The following is a 21,010-nucleotide window of genomic DNA, read 5'->3' on the forward strand; positions in this document are numbered from 1 at the left end:
CTTCAATGCTCTAGATTTGGATTTGAGTCCCAAAAGGCTTCAGACCCTGAGGTGAAGGTGCTCCCACTGCAGCCACACTGCCGTTGAAATGAGAACGGGCTGTAAATGTGAGCTCTGAGATCTCTAACATTATGTATTACTTTTAAAAGGACAATGTGGATTCTGTCAGCAGCCTGCTGAAGAGGCACGAAGACTTTGAGAATGTGCTGAAGCTAACGGACCAGAGAATTCGGGGGCTGCAGGACAAAGCCTCCAGACTCTCCAAAAATACCAACTACACTAACGTGTACGTACTGTCCTCTTAGTAACTGGCTTGCTGATATCCAGGTCTGTATGAGGTGCATTCTCAAGCAGAGATCTATGCTGCTGAAGTTCAAGATTATTGTTAATGTAACTTGATTGCAGAATGTCAGGACTAGACAGAGACCAAAGCATGTCTCAGTGTTGTGCTGATGGATGATTGCTATACATTGCATGGTGTTCATCCATCTGAACAGACAGATGGAGCCTTGGTTTAACATCTCATCTGAGATAATAGGACCTCCGAAGATAAATACTGCCTCTGTGCTACACTGGAGTGTGACCCAGTGACTGAGCCACACCCCTCACTATTCTCTTTTCTTGCCACGATGGATAACCAGCACTGCCTCCTCGGTTTGTATTTCATTGACAGCTCCCTCTTCTTTAATGAAAGTGGTTACAAAGTACTCATTTAGTCCCTAATTCATGCTCTCTGCCTTCACAAGAATGTTTTCTTCCTGAATTCTAATTAGTATCCTTTCTAACTATACAATTCCTAACTCTTACTTATAGCTTTACAATTTGTTTATAGACAATAGTTTTTTTTAATGCCAGTTGCTAATCTATTTCCATTTTTGCCCTCATTCTAACCTAAGTGATCTTCCAGTTGTTTTTGGATTCTGTGTTTCACATCCCAGCAAAGGCTCAGGTACCAGTTAAGCTTTCCCTTTGGTTTTCATATCTTCGAATACTCCCAGTTGGCCCTGGGACCTCTTCCCTATCACTCATATCTAGGTCAGCTTTCACTAATAAGGCCAATGCAGTTCACTGATTTTACCCCAGATCTCTTCTCCAACAATAAGAACAGTACAGCTTATTAAATAATCCTGGAGAAATACAGCTTATTAAATACTCCTGAAATAAAGCAGCTTATCTACTATGGGGTCGAAAAGTGTGGTGCTGGAAAAGCACAGCCGGTCAAGCAGCATCCGACGAGCACAAGAAACGATGTTTTGGTTCTCGACGAGTCAGAAGTCTCCTGCTCCTCGGATGCTGCTTGATCGGCTGTGCTTTTCCAGCACCACACTTTCAACTCTGATCTCCAGCATCTGCAGTCCTCGCTTTCTCCTAACTTATCTAATACTCCTTGGACAATATAGTTTACTAAATACTCCTGAAGTAATACAGCCTTTTAAGTATTTCTGGAACAATACTGTTTATTGAATATTCCTGGAATAATATGCTTATTATATTATAGTTTCTGCTATAATACAGATCATTAAATACTTCTAAATTACTACAGTTTATTAGATTAGATTCCCTACAGTATGGAAACAGGCCCTTTGGCCCAACAAGTCCACACTGACCCTCCAAAGAGTGGCCCACCCAGAGCCATTCTCCTATCCTATATTTGCCACTGAGTAATGCATTTAGCATGGCCAATTCACCTGGCCTGCACATCTTTAAATCGTGGGAGAAAACCAGGGCACCTAAAAGAAATCCACGCAAACATGGGGAGAGTGTGCAAACGCCGCACTGACAGTCGCCCAAAGGGGGAATCGAACCTTGGTCCCTGGTGCTATGAGGCAGCAGTGCTAACCAGAACAATACACGTTAATTAAATACTTCTGAAGCAATGCAGATTATTAAATACTGCTGAAGCAGCTTCAGCTTAAGCAACAAATAATTTTTTTAAAAATGAGATGTCAGTGTTGATGTCACAATCCCAATCACCCAGCAATGGCTATGTTTGAATTATGTGGTTTTGTTCCTCTCTCAAGCCTTGGAAAAGATTGAGCAGTACTAGCAAGTTTTGAGAAGATTTGTAGCTCAGGTTGAAGTTCTGGATGTAGGTTTGCTTGCTGAGCTGGAAGGTTCATTTTTAGATGCTTTGTCACCATACTAGGTAACATCTTCAGTGAGCCTCCAGATGAGCACTGGTGGTATAGCCCACTTTCTATTTAAATGTTTGGGTTTCCTTGTGGTGACATCATTTCTTATGGTGATGGCATTTCCTGTTCTTTGTCTCAGGGGGTGGTAAATGGGATCCAAGTGAATGTTTTTGTTGGTAGAGTTCCAGTTGGAATACTATGCTTCTTGGAATTCTCGTGAGTCTCTCTGTTTGGCTTGTCCTAGGATGGATGTGTTGGCCCAGTCGAATTGGTGTCCTTCCTCACCCATATGTAAGGATACTAGTGAGAGTGGGTCATGTCTTCTTGTGGCTAGTTGATGTTCATGTATCCTGGTGGCAGAGGAAAATCACCTACAAAGTGTATTAAAAAAGAATGGGTTCCCAATGAACACAGTCCGCCAATTTCTCAGCAACAAACCCAACCAAGCAGACAAAACCCGTCCAAAAACCCTAGCCACTCTCCCCTACATCAAAGACATCTCTGAAATGACTGCCAGACTACTCAGACCCCTTGACATCATGGTAGCCCACAAACCCACCAACACACTAAAACAGCAGCTAATGAACTTGAAAGATCCTATACAGACAACAAGCAAAATTAATGTCATTTACAAAATATCTTGCAAGAACTGTAACAAACACTACATTGGACATACAGGCAGATAACTAGCCACCAGGATACATGAACACCAACTAGTCCCAAAAAGACAAAAAGACTAGTATCCTTATAAATGGATGAGGAAGGACACTACTTCGACTGGGAAATACATCCATCCTAGGACAAGCCAAACAGAGGCACACACGAGAATTCCTAGAAGTATGGCATTCCAACTGGAGCTCTATCAACAAACACATTGACTTGGATCCATTTACCACCCCCGAGAAAAAGAACCGGAAATGACATCACCATAGGAAATGGCACCACCACAGGGAAATGTCATCACAAACCCAAGGAAACCCAGACATATAAATAGAAAGTGGGCTACTTCGTCCGGAGGCTCACTGGAGATGTTATCTAGTATGGTGACGAAACATCTGAAACCGAACCTTCCAGCTCAGCGAGCAAACCTACATCTACTACGCAGTACTTTTCTAGGTTTAACTCTGAAAAGAAGGATGAGCAGGGTCTTGGGTGAAAGCATGAAAGAGGTGCACTGTGAATTGAATGGTCTGTTACATTCACTGCTGGGTTAGCTTCATGGTTAGAGTCAGTGAAAGAGAACCCTGGACACAATTCACTTTTACCCTTGTGCTGGTAACCTGGAGATTAACCCCAGGCGGCTTTTGTACCTCTCAAATGAAATTTCCAGACAGCCTGTGCTGCTAACAAGGCCTCACAAGTGCCTGCCCAATAATTTTCTGTCTCTTGATTTTGCCCCTTACGGTCTGTGAATGGATTTGAAATGTCCATCAATGCAAGCAGGCTAGTTTTAGTTACAATGGTACCTGTCTTGCCATTTCTAGGCTGTGCACTTGTTAGCTACTCCGACACCATATGGTCCCCTGAAATCATTCATAGAGACATAAAGCATGGAAATAAATCAATCCATGCCGACCATAATCCCAAACTGAACTTGTCCCACCTGCCCGTACTTGGTCCATATCTCTCCAAACATTTCTTATTCACCTATCTATTCAAATGTCTTTTAAATGTTGTAACTGTATCTGTATTCGCCACTTTCTCTAGAAGTTCATTCCACACACAAAGCACTCTGTATGTAAAATAAAAATTGCCCCTCAGTCTTTTTAAAATCTTTTTCCTCTCAACTTAAAAAAATCCCCCATAGTCTTGAAATCTCCCACCCTAAGGAAAAGACACCTGCCATTCACCGTATGCCCCTCATAATTTTATGAACCTCTCTAATAAGGTCATCTCCCAACCTCCTATGGTCCAGGGAAAGAAAGTCCCAGCCTATCCAACCTTACACAGAACTTCCTGACAAAGTGGTGGACAAAGTGGTGGATGCGGGTACAACATTTAAAAGACATTTGGGTAGACGCATGAATAGGAAAGGTTTGGAAGGATATGGGCCAGAAGCAGGCAGGTGGCACAAGATTAGTTTGGGATTATGTTCAACATGGACTGGTTGGACTGACGGGTCTGTTTCCATGCTGTTTGACTCTATGACTCATACCTTCCATTCTTGGCAAAATCCTGGTAAATCTCTTACTTTTTAATTACTTCTTAATTAATTACTTCTTGCTTACTAATACGTACTTCTAATCGGGATTTTTTCATAAGAACTCACCTCAAATTGGCACTTTCTTTGAGGAAGTGGACCAATTTTATGTTTGTAATAGTATCCACTCTATCTAAAGCCTTATATATGGTCCTTGGCTCTTAAAGCGGCCTTCATATCGATGGATTCAGACTAATGTGTGATTGTCTGTCCCTGCTTTGGCAGGGTCAATGCATTGGTGATCTTGTCCTGTGCTTCAACACTTAGAACATAAAAACTAGGAACAAGGAGTTCGGCCCTTCGAGCCTACTCACTTTATTCACTTCTTAACATCTCCTCAAGCATTTTAACTCTGTGAACACGTGCACTGTCCAGGGGCAAGAGCTTGCATTCCTAGGCAGAATATTGTCAGTGGAAATGAGACTGACATTTCGGGGATTGTATTACACTCTTGGAGCATACCCTGAGGTACGAGAGGCACAATACAAATCCACATCGTCCTGGTATTATTACCAGGCGCATGTCATGGGAAAGAAAGGGCTTGCATTATTGGCAGCACTTTTCAGATCCTGGGGACATCCAGGCAGGTTTGGAGCTGTCTGTAATCTTTCTCTGTCTGTCTAGAATCCGGAAGAGGGTGTTTGTGATCAGCGATAAGTGGGCCGATCTCAATCGGAGTAGCAACTACCGGAGGAGCAGACTGCTTGCTTCACAGAAACTCCAGGTCTTTATCCATTCCGACTGTTCGATGTCTCACACGTTAACAAAGAATTAGATTGAAAACCGGTCAGAATTTTTATATGTCTCTCAGTACTTCACAGTCTATGAATCATTTCTCAAAGGGTAGTCACCATTCTGAATCGATTAATGGTTGCAGTTATTTCAGTAGAGAGCTCAGTGATACTGAGGTCAGTAAGGACAGCAAAGACGTAGACAACAAATTTCAGGGTAATGAGTTCGCAGATGGCACACTCACAGAACTAGGGCTATTTCTGGGCACCAATGCCTCATTCCATAGGGCACAACTTTGGGCATGATACCCCACTCATGGAGTTACTGGGTATGTATCTGGGCAGTCCTCCTCCTCACTTGGTTATACTGGGTACAATTGCAGAGTTACTGTACCACGAGAAGCAAGGAGAGCTGATGGATGGATGCAGGGTACGGGAAAAAAACATTGTGTCTGAGCTGATGACATTTAAGCTGGGAGGATAAGCTGAGCAGCCCAGGGTCAATTACTAGCAGGAAATGATGGCTCAGAGGAGAAATTGTGAAGGTTTTCCACATCCTTAAGAGATATATGAATGGAAGCTGGTGATGTGGTCAGCCATCGCCGATCAGGAGATTTAAACTGAAGCTTCAGTGAGGGATTGGCACATAGGCCATCCAGCCCTTTAGGCCTGTTCCATTACTTGACTGGACAATTTCTGGGAACAACTGTCCCTCACTTAGTGAGGAAAAATCTCCCTTTTGAATTGCCCCTCCGCCTCACCAGCCTATTTTGGGGGAAGCAGAGTTTAGACTTTCTTAATCTTTTCTGTTAAAAAAGTGCCTTCTGGCATCCCCATTAAATGGTTTAGCTCTAGTGGTGACGTTTGACCACTTTGGTTTGAACTGCCCCACCAGAGAAAACAGCTTCTCACCGACATCATCATCAAATCTCCATTTTGAAAGATTACCTCCTCTGGCTTCTAAACTCGGGGGGCTACAAGCCCAGCCAATGTGGCCTCTCCTCAGAATTTAAAACTTTGAGTCCAGGTACCATCCTGGTGATTTACCACTCCTTGGAGTGATAATAACGGAGCACAGTACTTAAAGAGCAGTCTGACTGAGCCATAACACTACTAAATTTCTTCATTTCCATCCCTCTAGGAATTTAACAGAGATGTAGCTGAGCTCCTGATGTGGATCGATGAGAAGTTCAAAATTGCCTCGGATGAGTCATACCGGGACCCAACAAACATCCTCCGCAAACTGAAGAGACACGAGGCTGTGGAGAAGGAGGTGATGGCAAATGAAGTGCGAGTGGACGACCTGAGGAAGGTACAGCTGCTACAGTTGGGTTTACCTCCTGAAAACACAGCTTCCTGCCAGGGCTTTCTCAGAGTGCAGGACCCAGCTTCCCACCTAAATCACCCAGTGAAGGATCCAATATGTTATGTCCAACCCCAACGTAAAGTTCATAACATGAACCTCTAAATATCCTGTCAGAGAGACTACAATGTCTTGGTTAACACTGAGGTATCAGGGTCAGTGGGCTAACTGTCACGAGGGGTCACAATTTTAAGGTGATTGGAAGAAGGTATAGAGGAGATGAATTACGCAGTGGTGGGTGTGTGGACTGCACTGCCAGCAGTGATAGTAGAGTCAACGACATTGGGGACATTTAAGTGATTGCTGGACAAGCGCCTGGACAGCAGTAAATTGCAAGGTGTGTAGATTAGGTTGATCTTAGATTAAGATGAATGCTCAGCACTACATCATGGGCTGAAGGGCCTGTACTGTGCTGTACTGTTCTATGTTCTATATGTACTGTAAGATGCTTGGGGGTATTATGATCTTCTGAAGATTCACGTTACACTTGAAACTTTTCCTCCCTTTCTGTCCCCACAGCTGGTGCCCAACCTGCAGTTTCTCCAAGACTTTCTGTTTATTTTTTTAACTCCATCACAGATAGAAACAACTTTATTGATGAATACAAATGCACACAGTGACAGGCGTGTGCAAACATACATGTATGCACACAAACACGGGGACAGACAAACATACATGCATATAGATAGAGAAGAAAGTGAGGACTGCAAATGCCGGAAATCTGAGCTGAAAATGTGTTGCTGGAAAAGTGCAGCAGGTCAGGCAGCATCCAAGGAGCAGGAGAATCAATGTTTCGGGCATGAGCACTTCTTCAGGAATGAGGAAAGATACATTTAAAGACCTACTGTGGAAACCCGAAATTGCAGATTGTCACAAACCCATTCATTTAAATGGGAAACATGCCTTCCCGGCAACCCCTGGTCCCTGGTTCTGGAATGTTCCCTGTAATATGTTCAGGCTGCTGTAAACCGCAGCTGATTAAAACCGTGGAAACCGGACCCATGGAGATGGCAGTTGACCCGAACTTTCTATTTGTTTCTGGGTCGCAATTGTTGTTAGCTGGGCCCACATTTATCCCCCTTGAGAAGGTAGAGGTGAGCTGTCTTCTTGACCCCCGACAGTCCATATGCTGTTGGTAAACCTACAGTGGTGTTAGGGAGGAAATTCCAGGATTGTGACCCAGTGTGATCATGTTCCCATGCATCTGCTGCCCTTGTCTGTCTAGATGGTACAAGTCATGGTGTTGGAAGGTGTTGTTGATGGACCCTTGGTGAAATGCATCTTGTAGATAGTGCACACTGCTGCTACTGAGTGTCAGTGATGGAGGGAGTGGATGCTTGTGGTTGCGCTGTTTTATCCTGGATGGTGTCAAGCTGCTTGAGTGTTGTTGGAGCTGCTCTCATCCCAGCAATAGGGAAGTATTCCACCGCACTCCTGACTTGTGCCTTGTAGATGGTGAAAAGGCTTTGGGGAGTCAAGAGGTGAGTTACTCAAATCCAAAATACTAAATCCAAAAGAATGAGACATCAAATCACACAAATCCACATGATATTGGAGTCAATTTAACAATATTTATATGTGGCTACAACAGCAGCTTGAGTTTCTAGTCAGTGATAACCCTGGGATGTTTGTAATGGGTGATGCAGTGATGCCATTGAATACCAAGTGGCAACAACTAGATTTTAACATGTTGGAGATGGTCATAGCCTGACGCTATTGTGGTGCGAATGTTACTTGCTCCTTACCAGCCCAAGCCTAGATATTGTACAGGTCTGGCTACATTTGGCTCTAGATTGCTTCAGTAGCTGAGGATTGCTGCTGAACGTGGTAAAATCATCGGTGAATGTGGCCACTTCCCACAGTGACTGGGGCAACTGACGAAGGAGGGAGTGTTTTAGTCTCTTGGGTCGTTGGGACTAGTTCTTGGGAAGAAGGGGCTGTTATCCGAGGTGTACACACTGCAGCTGAACAGAGCAGGGGCTAGTGCTTTGGCTGAGAAGTTCATTTACCATGGGAAGATCATTTTAGTCTAGCTGAGGAGAAAAACCATAAGGAGCAGCAGTGAGATCAGAGAAGAGTGAAACTGCGGGTGTCTGGTTTTAACTCCTGACAAAGTCCAGTGAGCTTGTGTTGGATGTTTACTCATCTCTACCCACACCCATTCATGCCCTCACCATCCCCAAACCTCACTTCTCCCTTCCCACCTTCAAATTAGCATACAGCCCTATTAAACAACAGTGGAATAAGCAATATCCCATATTTTGAAGTGACTGGAATGAGGAAGTAGCTACAATGGTGAAGGAGGTATTCAGTCATAGGCACATCACTGTTTCTGGTGGCATTAATCCTTGGCTGTGTTAATAGAGGCAGAGGATACAAGAGCAAGGAGGCAATGCTGAATTCATACTGGAGAGATAGTGTACAGTTCCCTGTGCCACACTGTAGGAAGGATGTGAATACATCGGGGAGAGTACTTATGAGAATGATTATAGTGATGAGGGAAGATCGGAGAAGTTGAGTCTGTTTTGATGCAGAGATTTGTTAATAGTTTTGAACATCATGAGTGGCCAGGATTGAATATATACAGGGAAATTGTGAAAGGATTGGGAACCAAGTGGATTTCATGTAAACTTTGCAAAGTTAAAGTTGATATGAGAAAATGCCTTTTTCACACTGAGTAGTTAGGGTCTGGAATGCTCAGCCTGGAAGTGTGTGGGAGGCAGGTTCAATTGGAGCATTCAACAGGGTATTGGATGGTTATTTAAATAGGAATAAGGTACAGAGTTAAAGGGAAAGTGTGGAGAATAGCACTAAGTCATTATGTTCCAAGTGCTAGTGCAGACGTAATGGAATAAATGACATCTCCTGCACTGTTAGATTTCTATAAAAAAGCTAGTAAGCTTCAGGGACAAGTTAGCACTTGGGATTATGGGGAAAGTGGGTACTGCAGATGCTGGAGATTAGAGTCAAGATTAAAGTAGTGCTGGAAAAGCACAGCAGGTCAAGCAGCATCCGAGGAACAGGAAAATCGATGGTTCGGGCAAAAGCCCTTTTTCAGAATAAAGGGCTTTTGCCCGAAACGTTGATATTCCTGCTCAGAGTTTCCTGATTGTGCTCAGCTCAAACAGTAATATTCCTTGGAATAATATTCCTGGCTCCCAAGTATTCATGATGAGCTGAAAACCTCCTCTTGCACTTGTCTGCTTCTCTGATTCTATTGCAAGAAATATAATCTCACCTTGGGGTCAGGCTGATTGAAGTGTTTCTTAGACTTAGACTTACAGTGTGGAAACAGGCCCTTCGGCCCAACAAGTCCACACCGACCAGCCGAAGCGAAACCTACCCATACCCCTACATTTACCCCTTACCTAACACTACGGGCAATTTAGCATGGCCAATTCACCTGACCCGCACATCTTTGGACTGTGGGAGGAAACCGGAGCACCCGGAGGAAACCCGCGCTGACACGGGGAGAATGTGCAAACTCCACACAGTCAGTAGCCTGAGTCGGGAATTGAACCCGGGTCTCTGGCACTGTGAGGCAGCAGTGCTAACCACTGTGCCACCGTGCCGCCCAGAGTTTCGTGATACTCTGTCAGGGAAGTGGTATGTATGTACTTATATTTTCCCTTTCTCCATCAGACAGGCAACAATCTGATCGAGGAGAACCATTATGCCAGGGACAATATCCGATCCTGCCTGGCGACATTAAAGGAGAAGTGGATGAAGCTCTGCAATAAGCTGGTAGAGCGTGGGGACAAAATGAGGCAAGCTGGCCAGCAGGAGCAACTCATGGAGCTACTACAGGTGTGAGGCTGTTTCAGATGGGGGCACGGGTACTGTGCCCATCACCAGCATTGGACACATCTCTCGGGGTGGGTGGGGGGGATGGTTTTCATGTCAGCCTGCGGCCCATCGAGGGCCGAAGGACCTGTATTGTGCTGTAATGTTCTATGTCCTGGTTGGTCCACATGACATTCCTTACAGAAATGTTCACTATTAACTGAGCAGTATACGTAAGAATGGCAATGTGCTTTAGAGTCTTGATCCAAAGATAAAAGTGTTTTCTTTATCCAACTCCCAAAGCATTGTGTGAACAATGACGTTCTTTAGGATAGTGCCAGGTAACTTTTTAATATCGGTATTGTTTGAGGGATAAATATTGACCAAGATTCCAATAGACATCCCTGCTCTTTAAGTGACAGACGGACCCTCAGTTTAATGACTTGCCTGAGAAAGGTGGCACCTCAGACTATGCAGCTCTCCTCCAGTACTGCTCCTCTGACCAGCATTGCAGTGGCAGAGCGCATATAATATAAAACTGTGTACTTGTGGGCAATGTCAGCAATAATCCAACCCATTGGTCATCCAGTTGATGGGACTGTGCTTCTTTCCCTGATGGGAAAAAGTGAGGACTGGAGATCAGAGCTGAAAAATGTGTTGTTGGAAAAGCACAGCAGGTCAGGCAGCATCCAAGGAGCAGGAGAATTGACGTTTCGGGCATAAGCCCTTCTTCAGGGAGAAGGGCTTATGCCTGAAACATCGATTCTCCTGCTGCTTGGATGCTGCCTGACCTGCTGTGCTTTTCCAACAACACATTTTTCAGCTCTTCTTTTCCTGATGTAGGTGTCCGGCTGGTAATGTTGCTACGGTTCCAGTGTTGCTGATTCAATTTCCCCACTCTCTCTCTCTCTCTCTCTCCCTAGGATGCCAAAACAAAACTTGAACAGATCGAGAAGATGCTGCAGAATCCCAACACAGGCCATGACCTGCGCTCCAGCAGACTCCTCCTGAAAGAGCACAAGTGGCTGGAGTGTGAAATGCGTGAGCTCGCAGAGAAAATGAACAGCATTGTCAACCGGGCCAGGAAGGTGGCGACAGATCACTTTGACTCTCAGAGAATACTGGAGCAGACTCAGAAACACCTGGACTGGTGAGGCTGGTGGTTGCTCTGGGTTACAGGCAGAAATAAGGTGGCACAGTGGTTAGCACTGCTGCCTCACAGCACCAGGGACTCGGTTTCTATTCTAGCCTTGGCGACTGTCAGTGGAGTTTGAGCATCCTCCCTAAATCTGTGCAGATTTCCTCTGGATGCTTCAGTTTCCTCCCACAGTCCAAAAATGTGCAAATTAGGTGGATTGAGTTATAGAGGTGTACAGCATGGAAACAGACCTTTCGGTCCAACCTGTCCATGCTGACCAGATATCCTAACCCAATCTAGTCCCACCTGCCAGCACCCGGCCCATATCCCTCCAAACCCTTCCTATTCATATAGCCATCCAAATGCCTTCTAAATGTTGTAATTATATCAGCGTCCACCACTTCCTCTGGCAGCTCATTCCAGACATACACCACCCTCTGTGTGAAAACGTTGCCCCTTAGGTCTCTTTTATATCTTTCCCCTCTTACCCTAAACCTATGGCCTCTAGTTCTGGACTTCCCAACCCCAGAGAAAAGACTTTGCCTATTTACCCTATCCATGCCCCTCATGATTTTCTAAACCTCTATATGGTCATCCCTCAGTCTCATGCTCCAGGGAAAACAGCCCCAGCCTGTTCAGCCTCTCCCTGTAACTCAGATCCTCCAACCCTGGCAACATTCTTGTAAATTTTTTCTGAACCCTTTCAAATTTCACAACATCTTTCCAATAGGAAGGAGACCAGAATTGCACGCAATATTCTAACAGTGGCCTAACCAATGTCCTGTACAGCCGCAACATAACCTCCCAACTCCTGTCCTCAATACTCTGACCAATAAAGGAAAGCATACTGTGGGAAGTCTACGGTTCCAAATGTGAAAATAGAATAGGAGAGGTGGTTAGATAGTGGGGCAATGTGAGGGGGCAGTCACCGGTGCCTGGCGTCCATGGAGCTCCCTGAAAGGCTCCTGTGTTGAGCTGGCCGGTATCCAGAAGGTGAGAGCCCACCCCCTGACCCCAACCACCCCAGTGAGAACGCCCCATTGTAATCCTGACCACGGGCCTTCCTACTCCTCTACACTTCATTCAATGTTCAACACAGTCTCCCCTTTGCACGGTATCCGTCTGCAGTTCCACTCCCTCATTCAATCGCCAGACCCTCCTTTTGGAAAACCCATCAAGTTAATTTCGCAACATGTCACTGATTCTCAGTTCTGCTCTGTCCCTTTCCGCTGTAGGTTTGAATCGCTCCAGAAGCCCCTGGAGGAGAGAAGGAAGGTTCTAGAAGCGACAGTGGCTCTGCACGAATTCTACCACCACAGTGACCTGGAGTTGAAGTGGATCACTGAGCGCATTCCAAGCTGCACATCGTCGAACTACGGCAAGTCCCTGGACACGGCCCAGAGCCTGCTGCAGAAGCAGAAGGTGAGTGTTTTGAGCAGATCCAACTGCTGACTACAGTCGGGTGGTTTCACACTCCGAGGTCTTGGCTCTGAGATCATGTTGCAGTTGTATAAGACTCTGGTGCGGCCTCATCTGGAGTATTGTGTGCAGTTTTGGTCGCCATACTATAGGAAGGATGTGGAAGCTTTAGAACGAGTGCAGAGGAGGTTTACCAGGATGTTGCCTGGAATGGTAGGAAAATCTTATGAGGAAAGGCTGAGGCACTTGGGGCTGTTCTCATTGGAGAAGAGAAGGTTTAGGGGAGATCTGATAGAAGTGTATAAGATGATTAGGGGTTTAGATAGGGTAGATACTAAGAACCTTTTACCGCTAATGGAGTCAGGTGTTACTAGGGGACATAGCTTTAAATTAAGGGGTGGTAGGTATAGGACAGATGTTAGGGGTAGATTCTTCACACAGCGGGTTGTGAGTTCATGGAATGCCCTGCCCGTATCAGTGGTGAACTCTCCTTCTTTATGGTCATTTAAGTGGGCATTGGATAGGCATTTGGAAGTTATTGGGCTAGTATAGGTTAGGTAGGATTCGGTCGGCGCAACATCGAGGGCCGAAGGGCCTGTACTGCGCTGTATCCTTCTATGTTCTATGTTCTATGTTCTCAGAGGCCGGAGAACTTACAATGTTGGCTTGCGCAGCTCTGAGGTAACATTCCTTGAAAAATGTAAGTTCAACACAGCTCGCCACTCAGATACTGGGATGGGGTTTGGTCTATTGAATGGAATGCAGTATGGTGTATAATAGCACCGTAGTCTCATCTCCTCTGACCTCACCCCCAGCCTTTACTTTACCCCTCCTCCTCCAGCCTCCACGTCCTTATGTAGGCCTCTGGCCTGTTCTTGAGCCTGTCATTGACCATGGTGTTTCTCCCTGCTACAGGAGTTGCAGGTTGAGGTGAACACTCACAAGCAGCAGGTCCAGAAGGTGCTGGAGATGGGCCAGCAGATGATCAGCTCCCAGCACAACACAGCCCATGGCACTGAGGCCAAGTGCAGAGAACTGCAGAGCCGCTGGGATGAGCTCGAGTCAGCTTGTGGTGACCGGAGGAAAAAACTACAACACTCAGTGCGGTTCCACCAGGTAAGTGCAGGGTTTTTTTCTTAAACTCTCTGACGGGGAAGGTCCCTCTGTTGTTGCTCTGGAATGAAGTGTTTTGCTGGCCCACTTCAGAGGGTAGTTAAGTGTCAACCGTCTTGTTGTGGGTCTGGAATTACACATAACCCAGCCTGGGTAAGGACGCCAGATTGTCCTCCCTGAAGAGTATTAGTGAACCAGATGGGTCTTTACAACAATCTGTTGTGGGAGCAGACCTCACCACTGACTGCCATGTTGTATGAAGCTCCATTGCTCAGGGAGGGCTGTTTGCTGCCATTGTCCTCTTCCAGGACAGGGATCTGCAAAATCTGTGTGTGTGTGTGCGCGCGCACGCGCGCCACTTGCTGGTGCAATGAGAAGACGCTTCTGAGTTAAACAGGATAAAGTTTACATCGTGTCCACATCTAAGTACAAGGCCCATTGATACAAATTATTATGGAGCCTACAAGGAGGGTCGAGATGACAGCATGGGTGACAGAGGGCAGTTTAAACCCTTTCAGACCCATCCACAATACATTCAATGGTAGGTCACCATTGTTGAGAGTAGTTTCCAATTCCTGATTTTTAATCAAATTTAAATTCCATCTGCTGCTTCTGGAGAATTAGCCTAGCCTCTGGACTATTAATGCAGTGATATTACAACAACATCGACATCTTCTCTTCATGTACAAATCAGAGTGCAAGGAAAGAAGGGTAACTGAGGTAGTTAGCTCCTATATAAATTCCTGTTTATGTTTGGGTCCATTTAGCAGTAGCCACCATCCATCTCTTTGGCAACCATTACAGACTGAAGCAGACTGTTCACATATTTCACCTTAAGATATGTTTGACCATGTGTTTATACCATACATTGTCCTGCAGCAGTTACACCTCCTGTTCTATAGTAGATAGCATATACTTCTCTTCAGCAGTTACATTTCCCTCCACTGTGCAGTAAGTATACATACTCCTGCAGCAGATACATCTCTCTCCCCACAACAGACAGCATATACTCCTCTATAGCAGTTACATCTCCCTCCACTCAACAGCCAGTACTCACTGTCCTGCAGCAGATACACCTCCCTCTCCACAGCAGCCAGTATATGCTGTCCTGCAGCATCTCCCTCTTCTATATAGATCTAGCTGGTAATGACAGAATACCAGCTAACTGTGTTCTATTTTAGTTCATCGCAGATGCATCCGAGCTGGAAGCCTGGGCAGCAGAAAAACTTCAGCTTGTGGTGAGCGAGGATTATGGGAAGAACGAAGCTGCCACTCTGAAACTGATTAAGAACCATAAGGTAGGTGTGATCTCTAGAGGTGGCAACTTGGCAGCTTGTCTACAAATGACTTGCATTATTCACATTCTGCACTAAACATACCACCAGAGAAAACCCTTCTAATTAACTGTAACAGAGAAACTCTTACTTGCAACCTTTGTGCTGTTCATTTGTAGGCCTGTACTGAGGCTTTATCCCTTGTGTTGTTTCTGTAGTTTATCTCTACTTTGTACTCACCATAGTCATCAAAATAGACTAAAAGATCAATGACTCATGCTTTATGGACAAATGTTGACTAAAAAGATCTGATTTGAGATTGGTAGGGCGAAGAATGGACCAGATGGTGCAGATAGTCCTCATCTAACATTGCTTCATTTAATGTCATTTTACTTTAACATTGTTAATCAGTGGGGCCTGTAATCTCAGTGAGAGTTATGAGATTCATATCCACGTAGCCCTTGTCTCTACAGGTATGTCCAGTATCCCAGGAGATATTTACAAAGAGATTCAGCAAGAGAAGTCTCCAGGTTTAATAGATTGGTGTTCTGCATGAAAGCAGTGACTACCCCTATAATCAGATCTCCATCTGCATATCACTGAGCCCCAGCCTGTCACAGAAGCACAATCAGTCCACATCGTGACTGACAATTTTCTCTCACGTCCTCTCACTGAATCAGCTCTGGGGCCTGGATTGTTAACTTCGAAGGGAACCAAAACCACAGGCTGCATTGCAGTCCAAGCAGCTTAGTGTCTCGTATCTGACCTCGGACAGCTCCCTTCGTTGTTGAATGTGTACTGTGGGCCAGCAGCTAGTGCAGTTAGTGCTAGAACTCAACAGCTCTCTGAGCTGACAAACCAGCTGGATCCTGGTGAATCAAAAAGTACAGTGGACAGAATACAGTGTGTATTTGTTTTTAAATATTGTACAGTACTGTATCTCTCTTTTTCATGGGATGAGGGTGTCCCTGGCTAAGCAGCTTTATTATTCATCCCTAATTGCCCAGAAGACAGTTAAGAGTCAACCATACATTGCTGTAGGTCTGGAGTCACATGTAAGCCAGACCAGGTATGGATAGCAGTTTCCTTCCCTGAAGGACATTAGTGAACCAGATGGGTTTTTCCAACAATCGACAATGGATTCTTGGTCATCATTAGATTCTTACTTCCAAATTTTTATTGAATTCAAACTCTATTATCTGCTGTGGTAGGATTTGAATCCAGCTCCCCAGAACGTTATTTATTCTGAAAGTTATATTGACTAAGAATGCACAGTGCTGCTGCTTCAATTTGTATATTCATAGAATCGAAGATATTCACAGCACGAAAGGAGGAGGTTCAGCTCAACTTGTCTGTGCCAATTGACAAGTAACATAGGTGATAGGTGCAGGCATCCGGGCTGTGGAATGAACTGAGTCTGAGCATGTGCAAATCAATGATCTGATGGGCCCTCACAGAGATATGGACCAGAGAACAAGTGTCAGCATTTGAGAGGTAGAGAGAGACAGGCCAGCATCTGAAGGTGAATATTCACCACTGACTGCAGTCAAAATGTGAATCTACCTTCCCAACCTCAGGTGCTGACGAACCTCCTCTGCACAAAGTTAAAAATTTCAACACAACACTAGGTTGTAGACCAACAGGTTTATTTGGAAGCACGAGCTTTCGGAGCGCTGCTCCTTCAGGTGGTTGTGGAGAACTCCTCTGCACAGTTAGTACTCAAAACCATCTCCTTATGCCTGTACAATGATTGTAGTTGCTTTTCCCCGGCAAACACAAATCATTCACCATTCTCATTTGTTAAAAAAGCAGTGACTGCCCCTATAATCAGATCCTGTGGTTTAAGATGCAGAGCATTCGAATGCTATCTTTTCCCATCCGTATTTGTTTTGTGTTTGATGGTGTAATTATTACTTTGAGAGAATATGTTAATCAGCAGGTAGCAGTGTAGGGAGTAGAGTATGTGACTGGCAGCCACTGCACAATCTAACTTGCAGTGCTTTATCTGAGGGAGTTACAACTGTACGTTCCTAAAACAATCATTGCTGATCTTTCAAAGGAAGTCTGTCTGCTGAGCAAATCATAATGTAACACTGCTACTGATGGTAATCCATCAGTATGGTAATCCAGTTCCACTCTCTGGATGAAGGTGATCCTCCTTATCTCAAACCCCTCCCCGGCATCCTTAGCCTGTGACCCTCCAGCATGTTACTGAAGCCTCTGCTGTCTGTCACTGATTTCCATTTTTATAATACAGTCGGTAAAGAAACGTGACATTTTCCCCCATCTTGTCCCTCTGAATAGTGTTCTCATTAATCCTCAGGCTCTGGAGCGGCAGATCCAGGATTACCAAGGCCGTGCGGAGGAGCTCCATCAGATTTCTGAGGGTCTTCTGCTCAGAGGACTCATCACCTTTGACATGGTGGATGAACCTCAAGAGCAGATTCGAAAGAGGATGAAGGAACTACAGGAGTGTTCGGCAGTCAGGTACAGGGACTCTGGGTCTTCAGGTACTCTGGCTCAACAGCTCCTATTGGCTTTGAGCTAATGCCCTGAGGTAACAGTGATGAAGTGATGATGGGCATTAGGCAATGAAAGCAGTCCAATTCAACAAGCTCAATCCAAGAATAATGTCATGTTAAGTGATTTTTTTCCCCTTGTGTAATCCTGCAGAGAGATCTATGAACGTGGTTTGCATTTGTTCATATCCATTTGATGATTTACATACACAAGTGTTGTGTGTGTGTTTATGTATTTGCTCATGGGAAATGGGCATCACTGGCCAGACCATTTATTACCCATTCCCAACTAACCAGAGTGAACCACATTGCTTTGGGTTTGGAGGGTGTGTGTGTGTGTACGTGTGCACCTGTGTGCATGTGTGTGTGTGTGAGTGCGTATACACATGTGTGGAAGTGTGTTGTGTATATATGTACACGTGTGTGTGTGTGTGTGTGTGTGTGTGCGCGCACACCTGCCCAGGGGCACCCTGTGGAGACCCGCTCTGTGGAATAGGTTTGCAAGTAAGAAACTAATTGATGGGCTTTATTTATTTTAATTCCCAGGCTACAGAAATTAGAAGAGACATTGCGATTCCATGAGTATCTGAGAGAAATCGGAGAACTGGAGGTGTGGGTCACACAACAGATGCAAACTGCCAGCTCTGAGGACTATGGCAATGACTATCAACATGTGCTGGTAAACAGAGCTCCACTGTTTTCTACACCTGTGACTATTTCCCATCCCAGTGAGCTTCCTGTAACATTACCCCTGTCCATAACTCCCTCACCACTCACACTAGCAACATTTAGCACCAGGAGAACTACCTCCTCCTCAAATCAGTCACCCGCTGCCCATTCTAACCTCTGGACAAGTGTCCCTGTTGAATCCAATGTCATTCTACCCCTGCCGAAATACCTAATGGTATCTGTTACTGTGACAGGAAGAACAAATCATTTTGAGCTCTATTCTACAATTCAATCCCACACTATGTCCAGCTCATGTCCTTGGTGAATGACATAGGTTTCTCTAGTAAATTTAATCTCCCTGCCTTTGCAAATGTCCTTTGCAGCTCTAACCTTTTTTTTTCCATCTGAATCCATGTTTTCTCTTCCCCACCAGCTCTCCCACCACTGCAAATCCTTTCTGTTCACTCCTGTTCTCTTCATCAACCCACACCCACTTCTCCAACTCCCACTCACTGTAAACCCCTCCCTTTGTCTCCCTCAACCTGAAGGGCAGCACAGTGCTCAGAGGTTAGCACTGCTACCTCGTAGCACTAACGACTCTGGTTCAATCCCAGCCTTGGACCAGTTTCTGCATGGAGTTTACATTTTCCCCATGTCTGCATGGGTTTCCTGGGGGTGCTCCAGTTTCCTCCCACAGTCCAAAGATTAGGTGGACTGGCCATGTTAAATTGCGTATAGTGCCCATGGATGTGTAGGCTAGGTGGGTTAACCATGGGAAATGCTGGGGTACAGGGAGGTGACTCTGGGTGGTATGCTCTTCGTATGTACTCAATGGGCCAAATGGACTGCTTCCACACTGTAGGGATTCTATGATTCTGTAACCCAAGCCTCTACCCCACCTCAATTCCTTCACCACAGTCCTCCATCCTCCCATGTGGATCCAAGCCCAGCTCGTGCCTTCCGAACCCACTCAGACCCTCTGCCCCTGCTTAAGCTATCTGTCTCAGTCCACACAAACCTTAGGGATCCTGAGGTGCAGGATACATTCACTAGTGATGCAATGAGCCCATGAGCTGAGGGAGGTCGACTACAGTTGAAGTGCAGCATGAAATGAGGCCATTCAGACCCTCTCATCTGTGCTGGACCCCTGGAAGACATGCCGCTTTGCAATCCACTTTCCAACTTTTCTTCAAATACTTGCCCCAGTTCAAACATCAGACGTTTTGCACTTATCTTTTGCATGTTCCTGTGGGATTCTGAATTTTCCGCTCTCTCAAACAGTGCTTTCCAGATCTTTAAGGATTCATTGTGTGAACAAGTATCTCTTCCTTTCCCCTTCTAGTTCTTTTGTCATGATCTTGGGTACTTAGCCAGCCCCCTGGACCGAGGATCACTTTTTTCCACTCTGGAGTTGTGGGTCCTGAGGTGGCTAAACAGGATCCACAACATCCAGCTACAACTGGGGGGCAGCTGGTGTTAAAGGTTGAATTTCATCATCCATGTTTTCCCTCACCTTGAGGACGCTTCCAAGGTGTGGGAATTAATCCACATTGTCCAGTAGCTCGCAATGGATTTCGTCTCGAGAGCAGTCTGATAGGGCACCTTTGTCTTGTGAATGTTTAGCCTTAGGCCATTCTCTCACATGCCTCCGGAAATGGATGATGTAGCCTTGGAGTTTGATCTCCGAGTGCGTGCACTGACGCATATCATCTACACATCGCAACTCAGTGTTAGAGATTGGTGCGGTCTCGGGTCTGGACTGGAAGTGATGCAGGTTCTGGATCAGTGGTGCTGGAAGAGCACAGCAGTTCAGGCAGCATCCAACGGCAGCAAAATCGACGTTTCAGGCAAAAGCCCTTCATCAGGAATAACGTGATACAGGTTGGACAGTTTCCCCATGATCCTGTAGAGAAGCTCCACTTCAATGGGAAGGGATATGAGGTAGAGTGTTGTGGCGAGGAAGATGGAGAAGAGCATTAAGGCAATGGCACAGCCTTTCTTGACCCCAGTTTGCACACACATTGGCTGTGTGGTGGATCCAAGGATCATGGTGTGTGTATTGCCTTTGAGCAGGCAGACAATGCTGATGAATAACTGCAAAATTTGAAAAGGACACTGCATAATCCCTCCATTGAAGTACTTCTTCCAATAAGTGCTCATTCCACCTCTGTCCTTGATGAATACCATTCTGTTCTCAGCTGTCAGTGGGTTAGGTCTTTAGGTACATGGACTATGGATGGTCTTGACTGTGTTGAAGAATCCACACACATCATGGCTGTTGGAAGGTTGATTTATTTCCTCGTGCTTTCCACCTACCATGTGTTCCTCAGGTCACTTTTTTTTTGTTGGACTTTAGCCTTTATTTGTCTGTGGACCTGCTTTCTTTCCCTAAAATTTTACTGGTGTTTTCAGTTCAGGAACACTTTGTGTTTGTGATTTAGTCACACCTGGGCCCCCTGGTCATCCTTGTCAAACCCGTCTTGATGTTTCCTGGGAGAGAAACCTTGAGGCTTCCTCTGGGTAACTGTTTATGATGGAGTTAAGAACAGTCCATACGCTTTAGACATTCTATGGTTCCTCTTCATTGAGTTTCTCTGGGTTGTCTGTGCAGCACTGACTGTGTAGGTCTTTGTTGACAGAGATTGTGAATCCATTGTTACTTATTTACC

General features: G+C 45.3%; 1 protein-coding gene across 1 annotated transcript in view; it reads left to right on the top strand.

The window, feature by feature from the left end:
- Window positions 1-21,010, top strand: part of sptbn5 (spectrin, beta, non-erythrocytic 5) — a 191,233-nt gene that overhangs the window by 54,769 nt on the left and 115,454 nt on the right. Inside the window, exons 20-29 of the mRNA XM_060828644.1 lie at window positions 150-286; window positions 4,957-5,056; window positions 6,205-6,375; window positions 10,069-10,233; window positions 11,133-11,359; window positions 12,583-12,769; window positions 13,682-13,882; window positions 15,061-15,177; window positions 17,477-17,640; window positions 18,219-18,351. Of these exons, the coding sequence (XP_060684627.1) occupies window positions 150-286; window positions 4,957-5,056; window positions 6,205-6,375; window positions 10,069-10,233; window positions 11,133-11,359; window positions 12,583-12,769; window positions 13,682-13,882; window positions 15,061-15,177; window positions 17,477-17,640; window positions 18,219-18,351 (1,602 nt within the window). The remainder of the gene's footprint in view (window positions 1-149; window positions 287-4,956; window positions 5,057-6,204; window positions 6,376-10,068; window positions 10,234-11,132; window positions 11,360-12,582; window positions 12,770-13,681; window positions 13,883-15,060; window positions 15,178-17,476; window positions 17,641-18,218; window positions 18,352-21,010) is intronic.

This window comes from Hemiscyllium ocellatum, chromosome 8 (assembly GCF_020745735.1).
Source record: "Hemiscyllium ocellatum isolate sHemOce1 chromosome 8, sHemOce1.pat.X.cur, whole genome shotgun sequence".
Classification (NCBI taxonomy): Eukaryota; Metazoa; Chordata; class Chondrichthyes; order Orectolobiformes; family Hemiscylliidae; genus Hemiscyllium; species Hemiscyllium ocellatum.